The sequence below is a fragment of the Nyctereutes procyonoides genome, unplaced genomic scaffold (assembly GCF_905146905.1).
Source record: "Nyctereutes procyonoides isolate TBG_1078 unplaced genomic scaffold, NYPRO_anot_genome, whole genome shotgun sequence".
NCBI classification, from domain to species: Eukaryota; Metazoa; Chordata; class Mammalia; order Carnivora; family Canidae; genus Nyctereutes; species Nyctereutes procyonoides.
Genome location: NW_026575042.1, coordinates 41,792,300 through 41,805,808, shown reverse-complemented (window position 1 = coordinate 41,805,808; position 13,509 = coordinate 41,792,300). Strand labels below are relative to the sequence as shown.

General features: G+C 36.2%; 1 protein-coding gene across 2 annotated transcripts in view; it reads left to right on the top strand.

The window, feature by feature from the left end:
• The window catches only part of PLOD2 (procollagen-lysine,2-oxoglutarate 5-dioxygenase 2), a 95,353-nt gene that overhangs the window by 42,057 nt on the left and 39,787 nt on the right, over positions 1-13,509 (top strand). For both annotated transcript variants that reach the window (XM_055321333.1, XM_055321332.1), the window contains exons 2-3: positions 1,066-1,157; positions 5,515-5,651. In XM_055321333.1, coding sequence (XP_055177308.1) covers positions 1,066-1,157; positions 5,515-5,651 — 229 coding nt within the window. The remainder of the gene's footprint in view (positions 1-1,065; positions 1,158-5,514; positions 5,652-13,509) is intronic.

The window sequence follows — 13,509 nt, the reverse complement described above, 5'->3', positions numbered from 1 at the left end:
AGAAAATATTTATTAAAAATCTGGTATTCTCTTTCAGAATTTATTGTGAATGGTAATATATCACATTTTCTTATAATTAGTTAAGCCTTGTTTAAAACTCTACAAATGAAATTTTGTTTTTAAAAAATAGTTAATCTAAAAAGTACTCTTAAAATATATTTACGTAGAGCCTGAAAACTTTATGAAAGTAACTTAATTTTCCTTGAGTATTACTTCTCATAATGGTGAAAATTATATGAGAAATATCTTTCTCCAAAAAAAACCAAAAACAAAAACCTAAGAATGTTATTTATCTCTATGGAAATGTTTTCCTATTTTTGGTTGACATGAATGTTTGAATCTTGTTATTCCTTCATGTGTATTGCACCTACATATTTTACTGTTTTAATTATTTTCAAATTTGGTGGAAAAATACTTTGATTTATATGAAATTGTTTTTAATTCAATTCTATGAGCAGTAATGCTATTTCCAATAATTGCCTATTGCTTAGTTGACTGTTATGAATTGGTGAATTTTTTGTTATTGGTAACAGGCAAGTAAGTCAAACGATATAGCTTAGTGCCTAGAATGTTGAAAAGATGTTAACTTTTGTTTTCTAAGTCTATGGGTTCTCTTATGTCTCAGATTGAAAGAAATGTCCCAGCACTTTTGGTATCTGCTAATGTACTTGTTTCCTTTATACATTTTCCAACATACCTTTTCCTAATAAGGATTGTCCTTAATAGCTTTTATGGATATTTTGAAATGATTGCTTAAATCTACCTCCTCCTACTAATAAGTGGTTTTATGTTGGATAGAAAATAATCATCCATTATGAAATGGTGACTAAAAGCTGTGTATTTTCTAGGGCAGTGCTGATTTTGGTTCCTTTATTTGTAAAAAAAAAAAAAAAAAAAAGTCACTGACAGTGATGTAAATGTTGTGGCTTTTAGGACTTCATTACACAAATTAATAGGAGGTAGATGGGTAGATTTAATGAGGACTTGAATCACTATTGGGTTGTAAAGTGGGAGCATTTAACCTCTAGGTAAACCATCTTATGTTTGTTTCTTCTGTCTTTGCAGATAAATTATTAGTCATAACTGTAGCAACAAAAGAAAGTGATGGATTCCATCGATTTATGCAGTCGGCTAGATACTTCAATTATACTGTGAAGGTACAGTATATCTTTTAATTCATGGAGATATTAGAATATGTGACTAAACTACATTTTTCATGACAATAACAATGCCACCACCACAATCCGCAATCCACACAAGGAAGTTGAAATTTGGTTACATAGTCGCTGAGTTTATAATTAAAACAAATGGTTGATTCTTTTAAGCATACATTTTGACCTTATTAATACTATGCCACTTAGATAATAATTTCTTCATACTTGCTAATGCTTTGTATAAACACATTCTGTAAAACAACAGAAAAATATATTTGTATATATTTATGTTTCTTTTGAGGGGTCATGTACAAGCACAGTGTAACAGATTTGACAGTAATTTTTTTCATTTACTTGGAAGAGTTTTTTTCTGTAATGGATGTGTTTGTCATAGTCTGATTCTTTGTTTACAGAGAATTGGAAACATGATGGTGAAAGGGATCCCTTTTCTGTCCCATTATTGAGAGTTGCTTTTCCTGTTGTTTGTTTCAGAGGAGTTTGTGAACATTATAAAAATAGTTTACAAAAATGCTTTTTATTTTAATTTTGAATTCTTTTAAAGATTTTATTTACTTATTTATTAGAGACAGAGAGAGAGAGAGAGAGAGGCAGAGATACAGGCAGAGGGAGAGAAGCAGGCTCCATGCAGGGAGCCCAGTGTGGGACTCAATCCTGCATCCTGGGATCACTCCCTGAGCTGGCAGGCAGATGCTTAATCCTGGAGCCAACCAGGTGTCCCACAAAAAGGCTTCTTAGAAGACTGACCTCCAGGGGAATATCTCATTGATAAATAATCAGAGGAAACCTGGGGACTTTGATATAACTAGTGAACTGATTGTGAAGGGCCTTCCTTTTTTATTTACTTATCTTTTTTTTAATAGAGATGAGGATCTGTCAACCAAGTCTTTTCCACAAATAAGCGGTGGATGGGGGGGTATCCCAAGCAGGAAAACAAACAAACCAACAAACAAAGTGAACATATTTACAAAAAAAAAAAAAAAAAATTAAACAACACACACACACACACACACACACACAAAACTAACCAACCAAACAAAACACAACTTAAAAAAAAAGAGAGTAAGATTATTTTGCTTAGGGAAAAACTGAGCTGTTTTAGTATGTAATGTAGAAAAAAAGGTAGTATTCCTTTATTTTTATTTTTATTTTATTTTTTAATTCATGATAGACATAGAGAGGCAGAGACACAGGCAGAGGGAGAAGCAGGCTCCATGCCGGGAGCCTGACGCAGGACTCAATCCCGGGACTCCAGGATAGCACCCTGGGCCAAAGGCAGGTGCTAAACCGCTGAGTCACCCAGGGATCCCCAGTAGTATTCCTTTACATGACCCCTGGAAGACTAGGTACAGATGTTAATATAAAGCAGCTATTAAGGAGGCTAAACACTGCTGGAAAATAGATCTAGTGTTAAGAACCAGATGTTTAATGCAGGATAAATGATAAACATGTTAGAAGTTTGTTAGGATGGAATGCCTGGGTGGCTCAGCAGTTGAGCACTTGCTTTTGGCCCAGGGTGTGATACTGGAGTCCCAGGATTGAGTCCCACGTCAAGGCTCCATGCAGGGAGCCTGCTTCTCCCTCTGCCTGTGTCTCTGCCTCTCTCTCTCTCTCTCTTTCTCTCTCTCTGTGTCTCTCATGAATAAATAAATAAAATCTTTGAAAAAAAGTTTGTTAGGATCGTGGAAAAATATAGTGGTATGTACTGATAGGCATATGGAAGTAACAGAGAAATCAGGGTAAATTAATGCTGAATAATGCTGAAATCCAATAAGGGGGATCTTCAGAGTTTGGACTGGGGAGACTGTGGGATGTTCCTTATATCTGAAGCACTGTTTGAAGCTTTATATATTGTATACTGTTGAAACCATGTATATATGTTAGATATTACTTTGTTTCTAGGTAAGGAAAAGTTGACGCAGGGTACATAGCTATGAAATGTCAGATCTTGGACCCAGGCCATTTGAGTGACTTTTGCTGTCTTCCCAATTATGAAACATAATAGTTCTAAAAGTGTAGACCTTAGACCACCAACATCGGCATCATCCGGGAAATTGTTAGAAAGGAGATTTTTTTTTTTTTAAGATTTTATTTATTCATTACAGACACGAGAGAGAGTCAGAGACACAGGCAGAGGGAGAAGCGGGCTCCATGCAGGAAGCCCAATGTGGGACTCCATCCCAGGACTGCAGAATCATGCCCTGAGCCAAAGGCATAGATGCTCAACTGCTGAGCCACCCAGGCATCCCTAGAAAGGAGATTCTTAAGCTTGACATGAGACCTACTAAATTATAAATGCTGGCTATAGGACCCTGCTAGACACAGTAGGACCCTGTATTATTATTATTATTATTATTATTATTATTATTATTTTAAAATTTGAGAGAGAGAGAACACACACATGAGCAGGAGGGACAGCAGGGGAGAGAATCTCAAGCAGACTCCTCACTTTGTGCACAGCCTGATGTGGGACTCGATATCACGACCCTAAGATCAGGACCTGAGTTGAAACCAACAGTCAGCTAACAGACAGTGCCACCCAGGTGCCCCAATGCAGTCTGTGCTTTTACAGACCTTCTACATGATTCTGATGCATACTAAAGTCTGACACACTGATGGAGTGGAAAGAAAGTAGAGAATAGAACTTAGCATGGAGTGTTGCACAGACTAGGCTCTTGAATGCGGCTGGTCTGGTATTACTGTGATATTGGAAAAGTCCAGAAGAGTTTTGGAGTGGAAGTGTAACAAGTCATAGCACCAGTGGAGGACAGTTTTTGGGCAAAAACTAATAATTCTTCTAGGCTAATAATTCTTTTAGACTAGCCCCAATATGAATCCAGATCCACATCAGTTTTGACTTTTGTTAGTCTCTATCCATATTTTATGTTTGGAGAATATGAAAAAATTCTTTTCTATAAGTATCTGAACAGTCATTTCAGGTCATCTTAGATATTCTTCTTTGATACTACACCAAAACTTGTTAAGTGACAGTAACCTGCAATAAAGGTGGTGATGAAGTAATAACTAGAGATCTGAGGCTAATAGGAGCCCCATGGGCTTTGCCAGACAGGTTTATATTTGGTTCAGTGTTTAGTGATATTGGAGCTAATAATATTTATTTTCTAATAAGCAGCAAAACTAAAAGGCAACCTACTAAATGGTAGAAGGTATCTGTAAATGATATATCCAATAAAAGGTTAGGTATTCAAAATATATAAAGAACTAATACAACTCAATACTCCCCAATAATCCAATTTAAAAAATAGGCAGAAGACGTGAACAGACATTTCTCCAAAGAAGGCATCCAGATAGCCAACACGTATATGAAAAGATGCTCAACATCACTCATTATCAGGAAAATGGAAATCAAAACTACAATAAGATACCATCTCACACCAGTCAGAATGCTAAAATAAAAAACAAGGGAACAGTAAGTGTTAGCAAGGATGTGGAGAAAAAGGAACCCTTTCACACTATTGATGTGGTGCAGCCACTCTAGAAAATAGTAGGGAGGTTCCTCAGAATATTAAAAATAGAACTACCCTACAACCCAGTAATTGCACTACTGGGTTTTTACCCCCCAAAATACAAACACTAATTCAAATGGATACATGTCCCTCTATGTTTATAGCAGCATTATTTATGATCACCAAACTATGGAAGCAGCCCAGAATTTCCATCCACTTCTAATGTGGGAGGCATTAGGCAAACGTCTAAGGCAAGTGAGGAGAACAGCTACAAGTTTAGCTTTGGTTAACGGTGCTTAGGCAATTTCTTACATTGGCAAATTATTATTAAGCTTTTGAGGATAATGTAAGTTTAAGGCTTATAAAGTAAAAAAGGTGACATTTGACCTAATGCCTTCTTTCTTTGAACAACCCATTTGATTCAGTAGGTAAATCACCTAAGGGTCCTGTCCAGGGGTTACTGAGCTTCAGGGACTCTCAGTGTTCATCATACAGATTTTCTGCCAGATTGAAAAGTGTTATGGACAGTTTCTGTATTTTTTAAATTTTATCTGAACAAATAGAAATAAGATATGAGAACTACTATCTGTGCCCCGCCCCCCAAACCACCCTTTGACCTCCTTGGATTAGACTCTGCTTTTGAAATGGTAAAATTGGGAACAATATTTTATGGGGTGAGTAGATAACATTGAAGAATCATGACCTGACTTCTGCATCAAATGTTTTTCTCTGTAGCACCATGATTCAGTGATTTAGTGAAATGTTTAAAGAGTGGATACTGTGTAATATTGTACAAGCTCCTAATGACTTCTAGCTTTTATTATACTGTGATAACTTGAGTTTTGCTCAGTGATGAATGTTGATTTCATTTATAGGTCCTGGGTCAAGGAGAAGAGTGGAGAGGTGGTGATGGAATTAATAGTATTGGAGGTGGCCAAAAAGTGAGATTAATGAAAGAAGTCATGGAACATTATGCCAATCAAGAGGATTTGGTTGTTTTGTTTACTGAATGGTAAGAGAAATAATCTATAGATTTTTAAGTATACATTAAATTATTTTTAAAAAGTATCAAAATTCAGATTTGGGGATTATAGATTAAATTATTTTATTCACAAGGAATCATTGTTTTAAAAAGTAGGTTTTACTTATAAAGCCGTGGTCTGACATCATTATGTAATCGGTTCAATCTGATGAGACAATGAGAAAACATGGCGGAGTTAGCATTTTTGTGAAATTCATGTTTTAATCCTAACTTGAGATGGAAGAAAGATCATGTTGAGCTTTTCTATTGAGGAGAGTAACTCAGTGGATTCTGGTCAACCAGGAGGAAACAGATCATGAAAAGTTAAAAGTGAGAAATGAGAAAGCCTATTTTTTTTAAAAAAGAAAATCCTTTCTAATGTGTGAATATCTTTTGTATATTGTTTTACTTTCCTTCTTGGTTTCGAGTGTCTACTGTCCTTCTTTACCTTCATTCTACAAGTTTTTATATCAAGTTGTCATGAGTCATTACTAGTTGCTACCTTTTTTTTTCCATTGTTTTTTCTACCTTTTTATTTTTTGGTCATTGATTGCTCATTTCAAATCCCCACGCATTTCCCCCTATAACTTAGGAAAATCTACTTATAATTCTCCCTCATTTTGAAAATCCCAAACCATAAATTATTGCAGATAAAAGAAAGAGTAATACTTTTTATGGAAATATAAAAATAAGAAAGGCATAATTTTTGAAATGAAAATAGACATAAAGAAGCCCTAGTGCCATCAACCATTAAAAGTTGAGAGGGTCTGTACACTTGCTTCTTTAGAATTTCCCTAATGTCTCTTAGGCAAGAAATAAAGTTCTGCTTATAACTAACCTGTTCTTGCAACATGAAATGTAGGATAGCTGGTGTGAGCTTGTGTACTAGGAATTTTATGCAGACTGTATTATTATATATATATACATTTATCCTTAGAAAAAGAGAAGGAAGTTCATAATAACTGTTTAGATTAAATATTGAGTATGTTTTGGTTTAAAATCCTGTGGATTTCAAACAGCCATTTTGGTCAGCTTGAATTTACCACATGTACATTTTGATTTTGACTTTGAGGTAAATTCTCCTTGTAAAAGTTGCCGCTTATGTGCCGGTAATGGTTTTAGATCCCCAAACCTCCTTTTGTGTTTTCAGAAGAACCTCTGAACCTCTGCCTTTACTCTCCTGCTCCATTCCACCTCCTCCCACCCTCCCAGTCTAAGATTTAGCCTTGGAAGTAACTGATTTAATAAGATGCCAGTTGTTTGTCTTAAGAAAGGGACACTTTGAGGTATCTGAAAACTGCTTGAGATTGTGTTTATTTAGATGATATGTTAAAACCCAGCTTGACAAAAAAGGCAACAGTAGGATTTATTTATTTGAGAAAGGTGGGGGAGGAGTCAAGGGAGAGGAAGAGAGAATCTTTTTTTTCTTAAGATTTTATTTATTTATTTGAGGGTGAGGAGAGAGCACAAGCAGAGGGGCGAGGAGGGGCAGAGGGAGAGGGAGAAGCAGGCTCCCATTGAGCAGGGAGCATGATGCTGATGCTAGGCTTGATTCTAGGACCTTGAAATCATGACCTGAGCCGAAGGCAGTTGCTTAACCAACTGAGCCACCCAGGTGCTCCGAGAGAGAGAATCTTAAACAAGTTAGAGAGAGAATCTTAAACAAGTTACTAGACGTGGGGCTCAGTCTCACAACCCTGAGACCATGACCTGAGCTGAAATCAAGAGTCAGATGCTCAACTGACTAAGCCACCCAGGTGCCCTTTAGAATACCTGCAAATACTCCCTTGTGCTCATTTAGATAGGTTTTTGCGAATTAATTTGGAAACAATTTTATAACATTGCTTCCATGGGAATATGTATTCTAAACTGACTTTTGGATGAACATTTAAAATTAGAGATTAGGGAAGCCTGGGTGGCTCTGCAGGTGAGCATCTGCCTTTTGGCCCAGGGTGTGATCCGGGATCGAGTCCCACATCAGGCTCCTTGCAGGGAGCCTGCTTCTTTCTTAGCCTACATCTCTGCCTCTCTCTCTCGCCTCTCTCTCTCGCCTCTCTCTCTGTGTCTCTCATGAATAAATAAATAAAAACCTTTTAAAAAAACAAAATAATAAAATAAAATTAGAGATTAGATGTTTATAAATGTATTCTATAAGGTAGCATTTATAATATTTAATTTAGATAAAACCAAATATTTGGCAAAGATTTTGGTTCTTAAAATGAAAACTGAAACTATCCATATGAGAGTGTACCACAAATTTTTTCAAGTTATTTCATACTGTAGTATGTATGTGTGTATGTAAATATAATTAAAAAAACTTGGGTATTAAAAAAACCTCACGGGATCCCTGGGTGGCGCAGCGGTTTGGCGCCTGCCTTTGGCCCAGGGCGCGATCCTGGAGACCCGGGATCGAATCCCACATCGGGCTCCCTGCATGGAGCCTGCTTCTCCCTCTGCCTGTGTCTCTGCCTCTCTCTCTCTCTCTCTGTGACTATCATAAATAAATAAAAAATTAAAAAAAAAAAACAAAAAAAACAAACCTCGCATGTTGGCATAATCTTTTTAGAATCATTTACTTAGAAAATTGTCAAAAATTATGTTTTATTGGGTCATTTTGTTAACTGTTCATAAAAATATTTTTATGATTTTGTTGTTACTAAGTATAATTTATATGGGTACATTCTGTAGATGTGACCAGATACTATCTTATTTTATTCCAAGAAGTAAATATTTTATACCTTTTATAGTTAAGATTATGTACACAGTATGCTTGCATTTTATATTAACTTACATAGTTTATGCAGAAGACAGAATAAAAATTTTCTGAAAGCAACGCTTTTCAAGTATGATGGCTATAATTTTAATCAACTATGGCAGGTTTATTTGATGGACTCCTCCTTCCTGGCAGTGATGACAATTTAAGTGTGCAGACACAAAGAACCTAGTCATTAGCAATGGACAACATTTCATTATATTAGTATGAAGGAAGGCCAAAATACATGAGTTTTTAGTTTCAGTATTGCTTTTTTCTTTTTTTCCTTTTTTGAAAGAAAGATTGAAATAATTAGCTGTCACTTAAATATATTGTACTGCCATCTGGCTTATCCAGAATAGTCTGAAATATGTTTAGGAATTATGTAGGAAATGAATGTCTTGTTTTTTTCAAGTTGCTCAAATGTTCTTATTAATATTTACTGAGTATATTAGTGGATATGTTGGAATGAGGAAGAATTAAATTGTATGCAAAAACAGCATTGGAGGGATCCCTGGGTGGCGCAGTGGTTTGGCGCCTGCCTTTGGCCCAGGGCGCGATCCTGGAGACCCCAGATCGAATCCCACGTCGGGCTCCCGGTGCATGGAGCCAGCTTCTCCCTCTGCCTGTGTCTCTGCCTCTCTCTCTCTCTCTGTGTGTGACTATCATAAATAAATAAACATTTAAAAAAAAAAAACAGCATTGGATGTTTATATATGCTATCTATCTATTTATCTATCTGTAAATTGATATATGATACTCTTATATGGCATTAATTTGCCTGACTGTATCTGTGTGTACATGTACAAATATTTATTGTGTGTATAATATATAATACACACACATATATATATATACATATAATTTTTTCCAAATCAGATTGCCAACTCCTTGAGTTTGTTCTTTTGAGTAAATGTGTATTAAGTATCTGTTATGTGCCAAATATAGTGCTGGCCACTGTGGTTGGAAATGGAGTCAGACAAGGAGGCTGAGTAATACAGAAATCTTGCCCCCGGATATGTTTTTCTATCCACAGCTCTGCACATGTTGTATTTGGCATATCGTAGCTGCATAATAATAAATTTTGGGAATTTTTTAAAGTTTTTTTTAAATTCCCTTATTAATTTAGTGAATACTTACTGTGTGTGTACTAAATATGTGTTAGATTTGTAAGTTCTCATGTTGCAGAGATAAACTTAGCTATACAAGTAGAGGGAAATTTTTATTTAATATTTAATAATTAAATAATATTTAATTTTCATTTATTTATTATAATAGTGAAACTTTTCTTTCACTATTTATTTTACCAATAAGGAGACTGACCCTGAAACAACAAATCATGGTGACTCGGGGCTGCACAGGTAGCTAACAGCTTGAGCGGTTTGATGTCTTGCCACCATTCCCGCCTTGGCTGCCTTCTTTGTTAGGTGTTACTCCAGCACTAGCTACTCAGTCTGGAGGAGGTGACTCTCCAGCCCCGGCATTGTCTTCATTGACTCCTACCTCTGCTCAGCCTCAGTAAGAATTCTGTACAGGAAATGAAAGTATATACCATTTGGAGGAAAAAGCGTCTCAGTAATATTTAGTTTTTAAAATAGTACCCACTTTTTAGGAGCTAATTCCTACCTCTTCCTTCAAAACTCCTAACAGTAAATGTATTTATCATTCTGTACTGATTTTGTTGTAATTTATGTTGCAAGTTTAACTGGGCTGTTGTTGTTAGAAAATATTTATTTCTTCTTTTTAAGTAAGCTCCACACCCAACGTGAGGTTCAAACTCGTGACCCTGAGATCAAGAGTTGCATGCTCTACCTTGACTGAGCCAGCCAGGTGTCCCCTGGTTGATAGTTTTGTTTTTGTTTTTGTTTTTTAAGATTTTATTTATTTATTTGAGGGAGTGAGTGTGAGCAAGTGAGAGAGAAGGAACAGAGTGAGAGGGAGAAGCAGACTCCCTGCTGAGCAGGGAGCCTAATATGGGGCTTGATCCTGGGACTCTGGGATCATGACCTGTGCAGAAGGCAGACACTTAACCAACTGAGCCACCCAGGCACCCCTGGTTCACAATTTTAGCTGCCTTTTTTTGGAGAGGGGGAGAGAGTGGTTTCATAGTATTTGGTCTGTGGTATTATCTATGGAAATACAGATACGTGTTTACAGCGAGAACATGATTAAAGACAAGAAATATCAGGTATGTTGCTACTTGTGTGATTCAGTTTCATTAGACTTTTAAATTTTTAACCACTAGCTGCTAATAGTTGGATGATTATAACTTTTGGCTTAGGTTTACATCAGTGATGATGAAGAAAGTGTTGGATTGTAGAAGAACAAATAAATAAAATTAGGGAACTCTTCTGTTGCTTTCTGTTCTGGCTACCATTAGCCTTTGCTAAGACTGGGGATGACTCATTCATTCATTCATTCATTCATTCAACAAATATTTATTGACTATCCTCAAAATACAAGGCTAGGGGACTACACATGTGAGTAAAGATGTGAATCTGACATATGAAGGAAGAACAGGCAGTCTATTATACCGTAGGTATTCCCAGCATGAAAAGCAAGAAATCAAATGTTGCATGAAAGGAGAGAGGAGCAGAGCTGTGGTAGTTAGAAGGAAGGAAATGCTCTTTTCCATTTAGGTGATCAAGTAGAAGAGTTTTTAGGGGAGGTGAGATTTGAAATAGACCTCGAGTGAATGGTGTGGACCCAGTTGAGAAAAGATGTGCTAAGCAGATGGAACATCATGAGTAACAGATTACAGATCAAAGAATTCAGTTTAGTTTCAGAACAGGTTACTTAATAGAAAGTTATTATTGCTGATTCATTTAGATGTTATTCCAAGGTCAGAGATTGATAAACCATGGTCCAGCCCACTGCTTGTTTTTATAAATAATTTTTTTTTGGAACACAGCTATGTTCATTGCTTCTGGCTACTTTTTGCATCACAACTGTAGAATTATGTCCTTGCAATGTAGAAAATACTATCCTCAAAGCCAAAAGTATTTTCTGTAAAAGGCTAGATAGTAAATATTGGCAGAGTACTGCTTTAAACCTAGTTCAGAACCACTGATCCAGTCTGGAGGCTGGAATCGTTTTTAGGAGAATCTGTTAGGCAATCCTTATCAGAAGTGAGAAGGAGATAGGTAATGTGGGGGCTGATAGGGTTTTTAAATTAATCTAGTCCAGTGACTTCTAGAAAAGTGGAGAGGATTTGAATGCTGAATAGATTAAGTAGATGGAATCAATAGGATTTGGCGAAATAGTTGATGAAAGAGGCTGTAGAAAGGGAGGAGGCAAGGCTGGAAGAAAGATTTTCACCCTGGGTGACTGGGTGGTTGATGGTGCCACAGAAACAGGGAACACAGAAGGACAAACACTTGTAAAAGTTTTGAATGACCTGTTGGAGATAGAACGCTGACATGTCTGTTAGAGAACTCAATATGACCACATAAGGTGGGACCTTATGGTTTTTGCAGGACGCAGGAGTATTTACCAGAGTTAACTATGGAAAATTTTATTTTATTCTTCATATTTAAATGGACTAAATTCCCGTGAGAATTATTTTTGTGAGTGTTGTGCATTTTTTAAAAATTTGATTATTTGGGTTACAGTAGCCAAAGTAATTTTAAGTAGAAAAACTTGCTTGCCCTTTGAAAAGTTTCAAATCAATTCAGAGAACTTTTCTAAAGTACTTAAAAAAATGACAATGCCACTAAAATAAGATGGGGAAATTTTAGCAGCCTTAAATTTTTATTCAGTCTTACTTGAATTATGTGAACATAATTTTTGCCTTTACATTTTACTTTAAAATAATTGTTTTTTGTTATGAAGGTAGTACATGCTTATAAACTACTAAATCATAAAAGTAAAAGCTGCCACAAATCCTCCTTTTCAAGCTACTAGCTTTTGCTAATAGTTTGAGATATACAGTATAGATACTGTATCCTTCACTAGGGCTATAAAGACAAAAAATATGTGCATTTATACTTTTAAAGACAAAATGCTACCTGCAAAATTTCTGAATCACTTGGCCTAAGTCTCCAAACATGTGATTCTCTGACATGGTAAGCCTTATTTTTCATCTCCAGACAATGTGTTAGGGTGGTTCTGCAACTTAGAGGACAGTCTCTGTCCCAGAGGTTTGATTTATTTGCCTTGCCTCTCATGGCTCAATTACCCATGACATTGGTCTTCTCTCCTAATCCCCTAATATTAAAAAAATTATGTCAACAACTAGGAGTCTTCAGGAAAATAACCCTGTTTGAAAAGACAGGATTATCCTAGTAGGCAGAAATCTGAAGTGCTCATACTGAAGAACTAAGTTGTACATATTTATAAGAAAAAGAGGCAATTGATACATTTTTATAAATATTATTTTGTGTAGTCAGATTAATTCAGTTTTAAAATCAACAGAGAAAAGTCAGTTTGAGGTTTTAGTCAGAACACATTTATTCTGATTTAAAATTTATCTTAACATGTGTATATAAAAATAAAATTATTTTTTAAAAGATTTTATTTATTTATTCATGAGAGACAGAGAGAAAGGGAGGCAGAGACAGAAGGAGAAGCAGGGGTCCCCGTGGAGGAGGCATCCCGATGTGGGATCCCAGGATCCTGGGATCACAGCCTGAGCCCAAGGCAGATTCCTAATGGACTGAGCCACTCAGGTGCCCCCCCGAATAAAATTAAACTACAAATTGGAGGGCACCCCTGGTGGCTCAGTGGTTTAGCGCCGCCTGCAGCCCAGGGCCTGATCCTGGAGACCCAGGATCGAGTCCCACATCGGGCTCCCTGCATGGAGCCTCCCTCTGCCTGTGTCTCTGCCTCTCCCTCTCTCCCTCTCTGTGTCTCTCATGAATAAATAAAATCTTTAAAAATAAATAAATAAATAAACTACAGATTGGTATAAACTTAAAAGTGAGTTTTTACCTCCTGCCTCTCCTATGACTGGAGTCTCTTTCTTCTAGTAACAATAATGTTAATTTCTAACCTCATTGAATGCTTATAATGTGCCTGATATTGTTCTTAATTTTTATTTTTTTCAAAAAAATTTTTTTATTTTTTTCAATAACTTGATAAGATAGGTGCTGCCTTTCC